The sequence below is a fragment of the Xyrauchen texanus genome, chromosome 38 (assembly GCF_025860055.1).
Source record: "Xyrauchen texanus isolate HMW12.3.18 chromosome 38, RBS_HiC_50CHRs, whole genome shotgun sequence".
NCBI lineage: Eukaryota > Metazoa > Chordata > Actinopteri > Cypriniformes > Catostomidae > Xyrauchen > Xyrauchen texanus.
The window spans coordinates 32,685,082-32,703,024 of NC_068313.1; the positions used below are offsets into that span (position 1 = coordinate 32,685,082).

The 17,943-nt window shown below is 37.9% G+C and overlaps 2 protein-coding genes across 3 annotated transcripts; both read left to right on the forward strand.

The window, feature by feature from the left end:
• Positions 1-470: 470 nt before the first annotated feature.
• Positions 471-7,924, forward strand: chrna10a (cholinergic receptor, nicotinic, alpha 10a). The gene is made up of 6 exons (XM_052110216.1): positions 471-588; positions 2,952-3,097; positions 4,090-4,244; positions 4,927-5,459; positions 7,233-7,457; positions 7,692-7,924. Exons 1-6 carry the CDS (start codon positions 540-542, stop codon positions 7,922-7,924), a joined length of 1,341 nt encoding a protein of 446 aa, XP_051966176.1. The 5' UTR covers positions 471-539.
• Positions 7,925-10,957: 3,033 nt separating this feature from the next.
• On the forward strand, positions 10,958-17,575 carry LOC127631844 (sialic acid-binding Ig-like lectin 14). 2 transcript variants are annotated; one of them, XM_052110217.1, is made up of 8 exons: positions 10,958-10,982; positions 11,076-11,155; positions 11,693-12,061; positions 12,435-12,725; positions 13,537-13,662; positions 14,739-14,883; positions 15,012-15,066; positions 15,567-17,575. In XM_052110217.1, exons 2-8 carry the CDS (start codon positions 11,098-11,100, stop codon positions 15,750-15,752), a joined length of 1,230 nt encoding a protein of 409 aa, XP_051966177.1. In that variant the 5' UTR covers positions 10,958-10,982; positions 11,076-11,097; the 3' UTR covers positions 15,753-17,575. The 2 variants fall into 2 exon arrangements, with proteins under 2 accessions (XP_051966177.1, XP_051966179.1); XM_052110219.1 differs by lacking the exon at positions 13,537-13,662.
• The last annotated feature ends 368 nt before the right edge of the window (positions 17,576-17,943 follow it).

The window sequence follows — 17,943 nt, forward strand, 5'->3', positions numbered from 1 at the left end:
ATTGAAAAGAATGTTTCAAAGGACATACATAACAGGTTATGCATTATGAATTCATGAAGTAAGTGGCAAAGACAAACAAAGACTGGACAGACATTTCTGCACTACAAAATCAAAACGCAGTAACTAAGCCGTCACTGAAACTAAGAGAAATGGCTTCAAAGGTTTTTGATTGTCCAACCAAATGTAGATTATAAATTGTCACTCTGTTTTCTCTGAACCTGCACATTGTTGAGTCAATCTGTCTTTCACTAAATAGACCAGATTTCATTTCATTTTGACTAAATGTTTTTGCAGGGCATAGCACTGTTTTGTCGTTCACCAGTAATATGATGTCTAACACTGTAATGCATGTAATGGATTACACATGTGCACTGTTTTGGGGATTAAACAGTTCAGTGTCTCTGTGTTTGCTTGACTTTCTTACAGCATCTGTAGCAGCTGTTCTCTGATGGAGAGGACTGGATTTGGAATGAATTGCACATCTATTCACCCGTTAACCAACCCTGTTCTTCAATGAAGTGATTTACGAAATAACTGCCATGAACGCGCAATATTTTGCCCTGTTTCTCCTCTGCTGGATTTCACCAGGTAACGCATGCTTTCTTTTCTAAATATAGGCTTAATACAGGCTTCCAGTGTGCTGTTGTTATTTGCTTTGGTCACTTGTAAGTGTGTTTGAAAGCCAGTAAAACAGTAGGCCTTCTTGAATGTTTAAGCAAATTTATACTGTATATAGAACAGATCTATATGTCCAATGTTTGATCAGAAAAATAGAGTGTGAAAATGGTGTGCAGGATGCACTGCTGATTGAAAAATACATTATTTGATATTAATGTAGTGATTCAAAGCTGTTTTTGCCTGATCTAGTTTTTCGTTTTTTTTTAAGGTTTGTCATCTGGGGTCTGTCTTTGTTCCAGCATGATAATCCTGTGACTTTTCTTTAATGCTTTTACTGAAACAGCAAAGCAGTGATGAACATCTGGCAAAGCCCAGATCCAGATTGCAAGAAACACCATTAGATAAGAAAACCATTAGTGACTATGCAAAAAAGAAAAAGTGTATTCTTAAAAGTCAACATGAAGTCAAAACTGAACATATTTTGACCATATGAACATATAGAGTGGTGGTGGTGTAGCGGTCTAAAGCACATAACTGTTAATCAGAAGGTCTCTGGTTCGATCCCCACAGCCACCACCATTGTGTCCTTGAGCAAGGCACTTAACTCCAGGTTGCTCGGGGGGGATTGTCCCTGTAATAAGTGCACTGTAAGTCGCTTTGGCTAAAAGCGTCTGCCAAATGCATAAATGTAAATATTTACTTGCTATTGCTAGTAGGGTTGCCAAGTGTTTGCCACATGAATACGGGACGCTTGAGCATTTTGAGTGCTTTTGCAGGTTCCTTTTGACCAAAATACATGTTGGTAATCCTAATTACTAGTCAGAATTGGTGTTTTTAGGTGAACGGACATTTTTATTCCAAAAAGCATTATATTGGGGGAAAAATGCATGAGTCATTAATATTTCAGCTGGCATATTACCAGAAGGGAAACTATGAAATGTAAATGCAATGACCTGCTTAAAGTCAAAGGCCATTTTTCTAATGTTAAAATAATTCTCCTATTATATAACTTTAATATGCATAGACTACTAAAACAGCAAGCCATTCAAAAGTTGATTGATTCCACCCAAAATTTGTAATTAAAACCCAACCAGCCTGATAGCATCCAGGATATCTGCCGACTCTTTAATGGGAGATTTATCTCTTCTGTTGTATAGCATCAGATTAGTAATCTGACAGGAAATCCCTTTCACTCACTCCTTTACGATGAGCCATCTGTCATGTGCTTGTTATCTGTGTCCAGATCTATGGATTGTGTTTCTGAGCCATCTAATCCAACAGCACAAAAGCATATCAAACAACTTCACCACAAACATTTAAGCAATGTAAGCGATAGTTCACCCAAACATCAAAATGTTGTCTGCATTTACTCACCCACATGTTGTTTCAAACCTGTATGACTTTCTATGTTTTTCTGTGGAACACAAAAGGAGAAGCATTATGACATAGCATGGAAAAACATGCAGTGAACGTAAATGGCGACTGAGGCTGTCATTTAGCTTAACACCTCCTAAAACCTTCTTTTCGCAAAATGGGTTATTGACAGGTTAGTGTGCATTCTTTAATTGTTGGCATAAGCGCTTACACTCGAAATGTGATGTGGACACATGCTTTTCTTGTTACCTCCGGATGTGGATTAAAGAATTCAAAAATGAAAATTCTCTCATCATTTACTCACCCTCATGCTATCACAGAAGTGTATGACTTTCTTTCTTCAGCAGAACACAAATTAGGATTTTTAGAAAAATATCTCTGCTCTGTTGATCCATACAATGCAAGTGAATGATAACCAGAACTCCCAAAAAGGACGTAAAGGCAGTTTAAAGTCATCAATAAGACTCCAGTGGTTAAATCCATATCTTCTGAAGCAATATGATAGGTGTGGATAAGAAAAAGATCAATATTTAAGTCTTTTTTTAATATATTTTCTTTTAAACTTTCACTTTTACATTCATATTCAGCCACCTACTGGTTGGGGCTGGCCAAATGTGTAGATTTATAATTAAAGGACTTAAATATTGATCCGTTTCTCACTCACATATATTATTTCGGTTCAGAAGATATGGATTTACTAATAAGGTTTTATGTATTACTCTTATACTGCCTATAAGTCCTATTTGGACCTTCTGAGCCCTGGTCACCATTCACTTGCATTGTGAGGACCATCAGAGCTGAGATATTCTTCCAAAAATGTGCGTTTGAGTTCTGTATCCAGATCACAAGGATGTTGGACCCTGTTTGTTTAGTGCTGTCCAATTTATAATACTTCACCTGCGATGAACGTTCATACCAGATGTAAATGGAACGTATATTTCTCACTGTCTATGTTCCAGTCTGCCGAGGAGCCAATGGGATATATGCCCAGAGACTGCTCAGTGATTTATTCAGCAACTACACCAGTGCATTGAGACCAGTGGAGGACACAGAAGACATCCTTAATGTCACACTACAGATCACCCTCTCACAGATCATTGACATGGTAATCTACCTTATAATACACATAACTACTCCCTGACAGGAAATGAGCTCAAAATATTGACGTTTTGAATTCGCTAAGTTGCTAACAACCCTGTTGATAATAAAAACAGCATAAACCAGATAAGGTGGTTTGCTTGTCTTAGCTGGTTTAAGCTGGTCTCCCCAGTCTGTCCTGCTGACAAGTGTCTGAAACCACTCATAAACCAGCAAAACAGACCAGCAGGAAAATGCATCTAAATAAGCTAGCATTATGAATACTGTGCCATAAATATTAAGGTGATCTGAGATCACAATGCCAAAGTGTGTTTTACATTATTTTAAATAGTTTGTTTACTGAATATCTGGTATATATGATCTGTTTTAATAGATTAGTAGTCCATGTAATTAGTTGAGGCAGAGTGAACATATTCTAGGATTTAGGACCCCTGCCCTTTAGATAAGAATCTTCCAATTAAATTGACCAAACAAAAAATTTAGGGAAGTTGATGTGGTATTAGATTGACTTTGTTTATGTTCGGAATAGCATACTAGCAGACTTCTGTTACAATTGCTGCAGTATATAATAGTTACAGTATACTGAGCACAGTTTGCTCATATTATTTATCTATAGAATATCCAGATTACCTACAGTACTAAATTTGCCAAATTTTGCAGCATATGACAAGCTTACTGGGTGGAAAACTATTTGATACAAATTTGCAAAATTTGTACACAAAAATGCAAAAATTATTCTTTTTATTTTCCAAGATGAACTCCACTCACTGAATTAAACATGCACTGCATGCATGAAGTCATGTAATAACCTTGTAGCATACTAATGTTTGAAACATGTATCATGGAATAATACCTACTGTAAAAAATACACAATAATAATAATAAAATAGTGGGCAGCATGCAGTTTATATAACATAGTATTCAATCAGTAGTAGGCTAGAATTCCATTCAGTTATTAAATTCTAATGCTTGCTGGGACCGTGTCCCCTTCTGTTTCAGGACGAGCGTAACCAGATTCTGACTGCGTATCTATGGATACGGCAGGTGTGGATTGACACGTATCTCACCTGGAATAAAGATGACTATGACGGACTTGATACCATCCGTATACCTAGTAGTTATGTATGGAGACCAGATATAGTCCTATATAACAAGTAGGTCGGATTGGTATCGGGTTTGTATTTCTCACTTTCGCTCTTCCCACTTACGCCATATGGAGGCACAAGCTGAACACCAAATAAAGCTACTTGTCATTGAGTGTTCAGAGAAATGCATGTTTCTGTTTTTTATGACTATAAATGATACTTTTCATTATATTCCATGTCTTCTGAAGTCATACAATAGCTTTGTGAGATTAGACCGAAACCACAATGTCCATACTAACAGGTTTTCATTTAAAAGCGCATCCATTTAGCTACTTTTTCTCCTGTCATCCGCTCTAGAAAGAAAGTTCTCTCCATTACCACACACTTTGGAAGATGGTGACGTTAAAAAATGAAAAAAGTGTTTTTAAATGAAAACGGATTAGTGTGAATGAGGCCACAGTTTTGTTGAAGATTGTCTGTGAATAGCAACTTATTTCAGTCTGTTTGCACAAAGCGATCATGTAGTTTCAGAAATTTGGGCAAACTATTCCTTTAGGGACTTGAGTTACAGTAATGTGTTAGAAAAGAAAACATAAAACACAGAAACAAATGAGCTGATCTTGTGCCTTCAGAATCCATTCTTGACCAATTTGCCCCCCCACAAAAAGAAAGAAGAAGTATATGTACATTGGATATTAACCATCCCATTTCGGTCGACCACTACTCTGGTGACATATTCTTTTTCTTTCAGTGCTGATGACCACTTCACTAGCACTATGGACACCAATGTGGTCATTCGCCACGATGGCCAGATCATGTGGGATGCTCCAGCCATCACCAAAAGCTCCTGCAAGGTGGATGTCTCCTTTTTTCCCTTTGACGCCCAACAATGTCGTCTGACCTACGGGTCCTGGACCTACAACGGGAACCAACTGAACATTCAGAATGCAATGGACAGTGCAGATCTTGCTGACTTGGTTGATAATGTGGAATGGGAGGTGCTGGGAATGCCAGCCAAGAGAAACGTCATTCTGTACGGCTGCTGTGCAGATCCATATCCAGATGTGACGTACACTCTGAAACTGAAGAGAAGGGCTTCATTTTACGTGTTCAACTTGCTCATTCCTTGTGTGATGATCTCATTCCTGTCTCCGCTGGGCTTCTATCTGCCAGCAGACTCTGGGGAGAAGGTGTCACTGGGTGTTACTGTAATGTTGGCCCTCACCGTCTTTCAGCTGCTGGTAGCTGAGATTATGCCTCCTTCTGAGAATGTACCTCTTATAGGTGAGTTACATCTGCTTGTTAAAATATATATATGGTTACGTATTGGGAAAAAGCCACAGTTGTGTGCCAGAGTTGAATAGAGAATACCTTTTAAATAATAATTACACTTCATTCAGTTGAGCTAATTAACAGAATTGAAGCATGCAGAATTGTAATTTGAATCACTAAAGAAATTGTGATAAATGAACTGCATAGCAGTGATTGTGTATTAAATCGAAATGCTGTCACTCACGTTCATCACCGTTTCAATGATTGGCCATTTGTTACGTGGTTCAACCTGCTATTGTCTGAGAGCTCGACCAGTCATCATAGAGAGAGGCCGGGCTTCTAGGCAGGATAAAAATAGATTGATTGAAAGCCCACTGTCCAATCAACAATCAGATCATTTCCCTTATGCAAATAGCACTCATGAAGCTCATGATGCATGGCATCTGGGTAAGACTCAAAATGTCCAATGAACATTGATCTTTTGCTCCACTGAATTCAATGGGACACGCCTCTGCCGAATCCTGTTGAAGCGCGGCTTCAGTGGGGCTCTACGGGATGTGCGTACGCAAACTCCGAGGGACATAATCATCAGTGTTGGGTGTAATGCATTACTAAGTAATTGATAACTGTAATTAAATTACTTTTCCATTAGAAAAGTAAAGTAAGTGATTGCTCTTGATTTAATTACAGTTTCTTCTGATGTAATTGTGTTAAATACTTTATAGACTATAGAACAATTCTATATAAAACAATAGTGAATTTAAAATCTAAATTAATTAACTAATGTTAAAATATACGTTTTCTAATTTCACACTGCCCCCTTAAATTCTTTGGCCAGTTCATGAATAATTTACTTGATTTTATATGATTTATTTGAAAGAATTAAAAGAACAGTTTCATGTCTATCCTTGTGTTTTTAAATCTGGTCGAGGTTGAAAAGAGTTTTAGTAATAAGTAATGCAATTATTTTTTATACAATCAGACAGAGTAATTAGTAAAGTAATCTAATTACACTGTAGAAGATGTAACTAGTAATTAGAAATTATTAACTTTTTTAAAGTAACTTACCTAACACTGATTATCATGCAGATAACATCACCTGAACGAACGTTGTGAAAGTGTTGTATGCTGTTGCGCACTGTTGTTACCTTAAATATTGAACTGGGACAATTTCTGTAACATGGAGAGTTTATGTGCAATTTGATAACAGTCATTGTGCAATTAAGGGAAATGTTAAGGGAAGACATGCTTCCCCTGTTGTCTTAAAGAAATCACCACCGCTGTAGATGTATCCTACTTTTTAGGAATTCATAATATATGTTTTATTTGTGAATTAGGTTACCCATAAACATCATACACACAAAATAAACAGACTAATTTCACAGCTAACATTTTATGTATCCCAAATTTGCACAATTAAATACAATTTTCTCACTTTTTTCATAATTGGCAAAATTACAGCATGATTGGAAATTACAATTATAAATGAAAATGTCATTACATTTGAACTATAATGTACAGTTGTGGAAGAACACAAAATGTTCTAACTTATCTTTAAAAGTCTTCAAAGTGGAGCCAACCATTAATATTTATCAATAGATATGTAATAATCAAAAGTTATGAAATGTGACAACATTTATTTTAAATGTATCTGGAAACAATGTGGTGGTGACCAACTATTACAGACTTTTCAAATACATGAGTTTCTACATTTAATTTTTATCTACACATTCACTACACATATTTACAATAAATCTTCTGAACCTTCTCTTTTACTTTCTCAAGGAAAATACTACATAGCGACAATGACTATGATAACTGCATCCACTGCCCTCACCATATTTATAATGAATATACATCACTGTGGCCCAGAGGCCCGACCCGTCCCGAACTGGGCCAAAAAATTCATCCTGGAGTATCTTGCCAGGATTTGCTTTGTCTATGAAGTTGGTGAGAACTGCATGACCGTACAACCAGAAAAAAACGATCCTCACTCCCAAAAGCCACCCGACTCCAACTGCAACATGAATGGCCAAGCCGGGAAAGACGACTTAGTGTTCAAATTTGAGAGAAGTCAAGATGGCGTCTCTCCAAAGCTTCTTGAGGACAAAGAAGGCACGTCTCAGATCATGAGCCCAGCGTACTCACTAGGAAATCGCCCCACATGCCAATATGGCGTGTGGAAGGAGGGCGTGTTCATTAGCATGGATGGCGCCGATGGGGTAGCGGAGGCCGGTAAGGCTACAGGAAGAGGAGAGGACCATGATGCTAGGCATAAACCTCAGTGCATATGTGAGCAGCAGCTTCTTTTGAGGAATATCGAGTATGTTGCAAACTGTTACCGTGACCAGAGAGCTACAGCAAGAAGAACTGGGGAGTGGAAAAAAGTGGCCAAGGTTCTGGACCGATTCTTCATGTGGATGTTTTTCATTATGGTCTTCTTCATGAGTCTGCTCATAATGGGGAAAGCTATCTGAGATAGAAATATAATGTGTTGATCATGCCTTAGAATTCAAGACACTTAGGCCTGTTTCATACTGTAAGCGTAAGCAGCGCATATCTATTTCAGAGCTCATAGTAACAGGTTGCAGCATTTCCATAGAAAAAACAACAAAAAAATGAGAGCTCATAAATTTGTCAATTCTTTCTCCGAGACAACAGTGAGATTAAATGGCGAGCATATGGAGTCTCCTGCTTCTCATATATTTTTCCTTAGAAAAGACTCTCATGTAATCTCATGTGTCTCCTTGAGAGTTTCATAAAAGATCTCAACAAAGTCCCAAACTATGCTGATATATGCAGAGGCCAGAGATTTCAGTATGAACTCATGTCTACTTATATAAATTATACAAATTCTCTGAGGACCTGTTGCAGTTATGCAGCAGTGACACTTATATACTGCTTAAGTACACAGTGTGAAACTGGCCTTATGTGATACTATATTTGTTAAACGGTAGTGTGAGAAACTAATGAACTAACATGAATTAACCACGAACAATAAAAAAACATTAACAAAGATGAGTAAATGCTGTAAAATAATAAAAGAAAATACATTCGCCATTGTAAGTTCATGATACCTATTGCATTTACTAATGTTAACAAATGGAATCTGATTGTAAAGTGTCACCAATGTATTTACATGCACGAATAAGTAAGATTTCAATATGCTGCAAACATTTTGTAACTTCCACTTTATTGTTCACTAAAGCTTTAGCATGGTATTGTATATAGTCCCCAATCCTGTCCTCTCCTCTAAGCAACATGGCTGAAGCAGAGGCATTAAAAACCAGATAACAGATGTTCTGCTTTGTTGACTGTCACATTTTCTCTCCACATGTCTCTCTGCACTTGACCTTGAGGGATTAACCTTCCTTTCATTTATAGCACTCACAAATGAATTCAACCAATACTTAACAAGCAGTGGAGCCAATCTCTTTCTGAGCGTGTGCATGTCTGTATTTAAATCCTTTGATGGCTAGTGTCAACTCATACTTTGATCAGTCGAGTTTGACAATCTCACATAACCAGAGACTATGTGACTACGTTATGAAGTCTGGTCTGTATGTTCTTCATTTTAGCCAGCATTCTCCACCACTGTGGCAGGATGAATGAGGCACAGACAGACAATTCACAAGTGCACGGTCTCATAAGGGGGTGTTTTATTGTGATTGTAGCAATAGAGAGGTTTAACACTTAATAGTGTGAGGTGTCTTCGGTGCAGGGGCGGAGTGAGGGTGCTGTGATGTCTGTGTCCATGAGTTTTGTGTGTAGTGAAGCTTTTCCCAGAGTCTGCACTGCGATTGGCGCTCACTCGTCGCTGGAGCCTTGAATTTAAAAGAGACAGAGAAGAGGATTAGTGACATTCTCTGGAGTCGTCGGTCACTGTCTTCCTCTTCCTCTGGCGTTTAAATCCTCTCCAGTAGGTTGATCGCAGGTGAGGCCGATCAGCGTCTGCTTTCCAGGATTTATTGGGTAATGGGCTCCAATTCCAACATCCCTTCAAGATCTATAAAAAGCCCTTATCATCAGCGTTAGGTGCATAAATATTAGCCAAAATCAACCTTTGCCCCTGAATTTCGGCTAAAACAATAATGACTCTTCCTAATTTATCTTTACACTTTTTGAGACATTTGAATTGTAGATGTTTAATTAATGTAATGACTCCCCTGCTCTTACATGAGCCAGCACAAGTAAAAATGTCCACCCCATATCTTCCCAAATTTTTCAGCTTCCTGCAGGGAAAGATGCACTTCTTGAAAAAACACTATATCACATTTCATACGCTTAAGAAAAGAAATAACCTTCCTTCATTATGGGGTTCCCCAATGCAAAAGTTTCTTGAAGGTGTGTTATTCCACAAAACAGACCCCAGCCGCTATGCGGAACCAGCACAAAAAGAGACAAAAATCTTCCTCGGACGGTCAAGTGAATGTTCAGTGAGTCAATCTCACTTGGCTGCAATGTGAGAAACACACCATGACTTCCGTCCATTGATTTTATGAAAGACATTGCTTGTTGTGGGCATGTACTTATTTTGCGGCCATCCTTACTATCTATTCTCAATTTGGTCGGGAGCATCAGTGCAAAAGCGACCTTGATGTAAGAGTTTCTAGCATTCCTTGAATCGATCTCACTTGCAAATTCTGGGAACAAGAAAATGCTTTGGTTCTTCCAAGAAAGCCTTCCTTTACTCTTGGCCTCGCATAACACGAGATCTTCCACTCAGAAATTTGGCCAGAATTGATCGGGCCTGTCACCCTCAGTGGATCTCTGAGCCGGAACTCTGTGAACTCTGGAATTTCACCATATCTTGGCCAGTTTTTCCCAAATGCACTGCAAATCTGCCTTGGTCGCTAGCGGATTAGCAGCTAATTCCCTCTCCGATGACTCCAGATAATCTTTCTGTTTCTTGACATCCCCCAATCTTGTAACCAACTCTGTAATTTAGTCTCCATGGAAGTAATCGATCGACGTATTACAGCAAGATCCTCCAAGTCTGCTACGACCTTTGCCAGCATTGCCAACATGCTGGATAGTTGACGCTGAATCTTTCCCGCCACACGTCCAAACCGAGTCCCTGGTCTGCGACCTGTCAGGGGTGTCAGTTTGAGCACCTAAGTGTCTTTTAATGTCTCCAGAGCCCGAGGATTTTGAATTCTTTGACATATTGACCTCACAGAACAGTTATGGAACAGGGTGTTTCGAATCTCACCGGTTTATGACACAAAAGAATGAAAAACTAGCGTGTGGAGCTCACTGTTCACACATCCGGCCCTCGCATAGCATCACGCGACTCCATCCCCTCCTTTGTATTTATATTCATCATTATGTTTGTCATTCACAACAAGCCCCTAGCCACCCACCCTATGCTCCCCTCCACCCCCACCCCATTTGTGCAAACTCATTTTGTGAAGTCACTTCAGTGAGGAAGTGACACAATAGAGGAAGCCTGAACTTTCATAAGTCTTCATCTCTAGTTCTTATAATTAAAGCTTCCAGGAGTAGAGTGAGTGAAGGGTTCGACTTGAGAAAAGGGTGAGATGGTCTCTTTTATTAATGCTATCCATTTGATGGAATCCTAGAATGTGTTTGCTTAGAAACGCTCAAGTAATGTACTTTTTTGTGCAGATTGGTGGAAAACACATTTCAAATGGATTTCATCTCAAGCTGCGTATTTCTATTATTGATGATGTTAAATATGAGCGCAGGTATGTCATTTTATATAGTAATGTTCTTTTCAATAATGTTTTTCATCAACAATGCATTTCTGCATTAACTGTACATTAGACATATCAAAAAGAAAATGTTGTGTTTCCAAAAAGTATTTAGACACTTGATAGGCACTTTAAAATGTATGAATGTTATTACATTATATAACAAAATATTTAAAATAGTGCCATGATTTTATTTTTAAGAATGTTAGCACAAACGCACTTCCCAAACAAAACGTTTCACTAAAAGAAGTTTGTTAAGTTTGAAATGATAAACCTATACATTACAATACAATACACTGTTCAAAATTAAGACATTAAGTATTTGGTGAAGCTAGATAATATGACTTATTTTAGTTGTGCCCACCATAGACTGTACTAATTAATACAATAGTGTGGCAGGGAGGAAGGCAGGGGCGGGTCGTGATGCTGCACACCCGGCCCCTAATCAGGCTTATCAAGCCACAATTAGCTATGCACATGTTCATGGTAAAGCTTTGAGGTCTTGTTTCTTTTATTCTTGTTTTATTCAAGGCCAAAACAACAAGTGGCACATCACTTTCAATCCACAGGAGATTACTGCAGTTCCAGGATTATGTGCTCTCATTTCATGTAACTTCACTTATCCAGACCAAGCAAAACCTGTTCAGAAGATCCTGTTGTATGCATGTAATAAAAATGGATGTAATAAGGAAATTTTCAACTTCAATAAAAACAGTAGAAGATACAAACAGAGTGAAGCAGGACAGATTGAGATGCTTGAAACTGATCCTCACAAAAACAATTGCAGCATCATTATGAAAGATATAAATGTCACAGATGAAGGTGAATATGCTTTCAGAGTGGAAGGGAGTAATGGACAGAAAATCACATATCCTACGAGGTTTAAAGTTGCCATTCAAGGTAACGCTTATGTCTGTCAAATTTTAAATTGTACTGTTTTTTTACCATCTCTGTTTTTCTATTGTTAGTGTGATGCTAAAATTGTACCAGATAATCTTCAGAATGCCCATTCTGAAGAGTTTATGGTATCTGAAAGACTATTTAATGCATGCTAGCCACGCGATATGAGCACTGAATGCTTTGCTTTGCATCTCAGCATTAAAAATAACAGAGCCAACAAGAATGATTTAATATGCTGATTCCTCAAAGAAATAATAAAAAACTGTATATATTATTACAAGATGTACAAATCTACAGATATTAAAACTACAGTGATCCTCTAGCTCCTCGGTGGCAATGACAGTCCACTATCTGATTGTACGTCCCATTGCAGAAAAGCCCATAATGGATATTCCCCCTCTCAGACAAGGAGAGCCGGCTGGTTTGAACTGTTCAGCTCCTTTTCCCTGCCTTGAATCTCCCCCTGATATCACATGGTGGGCCAGGATAAAAGGGGAACCTGCAATCAAACTGAAAGATAACATCACACTGACCACTTTTAAAAGCCATTACCTCTCAACTTTGGCCTTAACCCCATCCTCCAAACTGCATAATGCCACTGTTGAATGTTACGTGACCTACGGACACATAGACATCAGTACCCATAGAACCCTAGAAGTGATGTGTAAGTTTACTTTTATAACTCAGTTCATTTATTAACCATTTACTTACCCTCATGTCGTTACGGACATGTATGACTTACTTTCTTCCATATTACACAAAGGAAGATGTTAGGCAGAATGTTAGTCTCTTGCAGTCAGCATTTACTTTAATTGTATGGAAAAATATAAAAAAGATGCAACAAAAGTGAATGGTGACTGAGGCTATTGTTCTGCAACATCCATCCTTCGCCCTTGTGTAGAGTTTTGATGAAACCACAAACTGTTTTGTTGATAATTTAATGTCATAGTCTTGTGACATCAGAGTTATGAATTAAGATGTGTCCATAAATGTGCAATATTGTTTGTAGCAATATTACACACAGACACTTCAAAGATCTGGTTCAGTTCATGATGGCTCTGTTCCAAGACCTAGTGTGCTGCCTTGCTGTCTACTCCCTACATAAGCAGCTGCCTTCTAAGGCAGCATCCTAAGTGCAATGCAACCGCATAAACAAATCAAATATATTTAAAAGTTCTCTCACTTTGTCCACCATCATTTCACTGAGCTTGTCGCAATGTAAGATGGATCAAATTTGGCCAAAAGTATGTGTATCTTAGGAAAAAGCGTACTCATGTAGCATATCAATTGGAACCAGCTTTTGTGTTTGGAGCAAGTTTTAAAATGCTGCCTAAGTAGGCAGCTCATTAGGTTTTGCAACAGAGCCTGTGTGACTTACAGATGTCTAAAGTAATGTGTTAGTGAAGCAGAGTGTGTTACTCACATAATCTGCTCCCTAGGACCAATTCTAAAATCAGATATTCATCATGTCCTAGATTTTACAAATGAATCGAAAATAAACAGGACAATCAGTCAAATAGGCCCAGAGATCTACAGTACTGTTGGTGAAAATTTGACTAAGAGAGCTGAAAAGCTGCTGAAGGACACCAGAGAAACTAAACGTGAGCTGTTATACTGTTACACTTACATAGTAAATTAAGATTTCTACCTTTAAGGTGTGCATTTCGCAATAACATAAGTCAAACGTAATGAGCGAAATACAACAGACAAATCTAACCATAATTATCTCGAGTTTTTGTAGATGAATTTGGACATATGTCTGGATCATTATAATTCATTATTTTCCTTGTTGGTCCTAAAACAACATTCCTATTAACAATATAATCAGATTTTGGGGGTGATTATGGCAGACTGATCTCACAGTGAAATGGGAAACAGTAGTCTGCCTTTTCTTTAGCCAAGATCGGTCAGTGCTATCTGAAATGTGCAACACTGCCCCTATTGGCCACTGTATTACAGCTGTACAGGCTGTGATACAGTGAAGAGGAATGCATATCTTATAAACTGTACCTGGCAACCCATCCCAAATGCCAAACCTAAACCATCAGTGAAGTAAAACTGTAATGTTAGAGGGAAAAATGCAACATTTGAATCGTGGTTGTCACTGATAATGAGAACGTGATAACTTCCTGGTTTCATCACTGGATCTGATGTATAAATTCTCTTAATGCACCATAAGGAGGAGAGGGCAGAGGACGGAGGAAGCTTACTAAGAAAGCACAGGAGCATACTATGCGGAAGCACGCATACATTCTCCTCCCACTTCACATCTGACACATGGTTTCACCTTGTTTCACCATGTTAAATAAAGCATAATTGTCACATACTTTAACGGTGTATCTTTAATTACTTGGTTTTATCATGAAAATATGAAGTGACGCGTGAGTGAGCAGGATATACCATTTTACATTTTACTGGAACTCTTGGAAACAACATGCCGACTTCATGTGTAATCTTGTTGGTTTAGGGTCACGGTTAGGGCTTGCTCTGGTTGGTTATGGAACATTCTTACCAGCCTATCATTTTGATTTTAGGGGTAGTTTATGGTTAAGGTTAAGCTTGGAGCGGTCACGGTTTTCTTCATAAAGAAATGTATCCAGAAACAAGCCTTACTTAGCCAATCATGGTCACCCTGATTTCAGAACAATGGATTCATTTTCACTATCTTCTCTTTTAGATGGAAATACCAGCTCTGTGGTTCAAGGTACTGAAACTTTTCTAAAGAAATTGGGCCTCTCAAAGATACTCACATTTTTGGCAGGAATGGCATGTTCAGCTGTCATCTTCTCAGTAACACTGTGTTGTTGGGTGTCTTGCCACAGGTATTGTCTACTTGTTGTTTATATGTTTACATATCTTTAACTCTTTGTTCTCCTTATAACCGATACCGTTTTTTAATATTTAACGCTGTTTTCTTTGATTTATATCATCCCCTGAATATCTTGTCCAGAGTAAAAAAACATAAAGGGCTGACTGCAAACCCCGACACTGGAGTTAATTTGGAGGTAGGTACAAGATATGACTAATAAGATAGATCAAATTACTAGGATCAATGAAATTTGCAACTGCAATTTTTAGAGGGTAGAAAGAAAGTCAGTTGGGTTTGGAACAACATGATGACCGAATTTTCATTTTTGGGTGAACTATCGCTTTAAACATGGAAAATGTCTAGAACAAGCCTGCAGATTACGTTTTGGCCTGCTAATTAATGAATGTTTTATGTATCAATTGAAAAACACCCCTTGTGCTGCCATTTAAGGTATGCTATCATTTTCGTTGTATAGCACATTAATGTTATGTAAAAGATTAAGGATGTGCTCTGTATGTATCAGACAGTGCAGACAGATGTAGGTCAGACTGGAGCCAATGAACACACACCTCTTCATGGCCAGTTAGATTCAGGGAACTCAGATTAAGCTGCAAAGGTGTAGCAGAGGAGGAAGAAACAGCTGTGGCTGAAGTAGAAGAGGTCACCTATGCTAATAATGACTACTCCCTTCCACAGAAGAAACTAGCTGAGGAGGAAGAGAGGGAACCAACGGATATGGAATATACTGAGATCAACCGGGACAGACGAGGAAATGGAAAGAGATGTGAAGATGATCAGACTGAAATGTCAAATGGAGAAACAGAAGACCAGAAACAGAAGGGAGAGGAGATTTATTCCAATGTACTTTTTGTTGAATCCTGAAAAGGAGACTAGAGCGGCAAGAGGATGTACCCATTCAAGACTTTGTGCATTATTTCAATTTGCAAGACAATGTTTTTAAATGACCTTAGTTCAGATATTTAAGGTGAGAAAATGTGGAAATGTAAGTGTTTATTTGCATCTATTTTTAAAACAGTAGAAAGTGTCTTCAACAGAAAGGTCCGTTTATCTTTTTTCATTGTACAAGTATCAATTGTTGGTGATACATTGCAACATGATATGAAAGGTTGCATACTTACTGATTTAGTGTTGCATTATTTGTACATTACCTTTTGAACGTTTCCTGTTGCATCATGCACGTTTTCACAAGGCTTGTAAGATCTCAGATGTATATTTAAGGAAGTGTTAAGTTTCAGCAATTGCTTACATTTTTGTGTAACTTAAAAAGTTTCTGAACTCTCATGATAATCCATCCCATTTTTTTTTTAAATAGCTTTAACTAGCACTTATACATATACAACATTTAGAAAAGTGTCTGATCGCACTTTTCAAAATCATGATGCAGCCAATAACCTACAAACAAGTAAGTCTTAAAAAATGCCTAAACTAAACCTATGCTAACTTAATTCAGCGGACTCGATGCATGAGTTAACGGACTACGATAATGGCCTACTCAGACAACACATTGTTTCCTAGAGCTTGCAGAAAATACTCAAAACAGACACAAGCAGCGTATCTATCAATCACAAATAATACAGTTGTATTCAATTAGATGTGATTGTCCAGGATTTGCCAACTGACAGTTATGCATCTTCATCTACCATAGCGCGATTGAGCAGCAGCTGTCGGAGTGACATTACCTCCCCTCAGGGAATGATTAGCTAGAGGAGGAGCTGTCGATTAAGAACTAGTGGACCAATGGGGACGCAAAAAGCCCCCTGATTTACATGGAACTCTACTCTCAAATTTTGGAAAATCAAAGTGCAGAACTTGGAAACAAATGTAAAGAAAAATACAGCGTAAGCGTACAAACAAATGAAAATATGAGAAGAATTGTCAGAGAGCACAAAAACAGTAATATAACCAAGGAAAATATGATTTTGTTTGCAGTTCTGAAGACTTTGCTTTTTTGTTTATGGTGTTTTTGTAGCATATTTTAAATATTTTTGATCCATGCTTGTTATTTTTTGATCTTTGCTAATTATTATGATCTGCGCTTTTTATTTATTTTAGATTTTTTTTTTTCATCTCCACTTTTATATTATTATTATTTACATGTATTATTTTTGGATCCGTGACCGCAATACTTTTGACGGGATTTTGATCCCATTTACTTTGCCTGGATGACGAATCTCTGCAGCGACTGGCACGGCAGATGTGTCTTGATGCAGCCAAACTGAAGGCTCTGAGGACCTGTGCTCTATCTATGGAGATAAGCAAAATGAAGTTAAAAGATGGCTTGCAGAAGCTGAGAAGGAAACTAGTAGCACAACCACCAGACTTGTGGAGCTGGCCATGCCGAGACACGCTAGGTCTGTAAGCCGGTCTTTCACTGTCATGCTGTAGGCTCTCAACAATAATATTGATGAAATGGGTGCTGATGCTGAGAAGGTGGTTGCAATGGTAACAGGACAGCAACAATAGAAATTAGCTTTGGCTTTCACAGTATTGATGAACTATACACTATGAAGTTTGCTCAAAGCACAAACTTACAACATGCTCTTTATGATTCATGATTTAACTATTGTATTACCTTAAAGAAAAGAAAATGGAAATGAATTAATGGCTACTAAAATTAAGTTTCATTATAGTTTTTAAATGATGAACTACCATAAATATTAATTTGTCATGTATGTGCATAAAATACCTAAATTAAAAGTTGTTTTACTGTATAAGAATCCTTCTTTTGCTTTTCCACTCTCAGAACCTTGTTACTACTAATGCTAAAATTGAAAAGCTCACTTTCCAACTACTAATGACTGAAAACCCTGAGGCAGATCAAAAGTGCATGCTATGTAATCATTGAATGTAAATACATTTATAACTACGGCAAAAACTGTATTTAACTTAATATATTTCAATTAAACCGAGACTTTGCAGAATGTGCCCTGCAGGTGACTTTTCCACCGTGTTCAGAACAGAAAACTGCTATGCAGGTCTTACTGTATGCGCACTGTGGACACAGTGAACTGTCTGCAACTCTTATGCAAAGACAAACGGCCAAGCTTGCTAA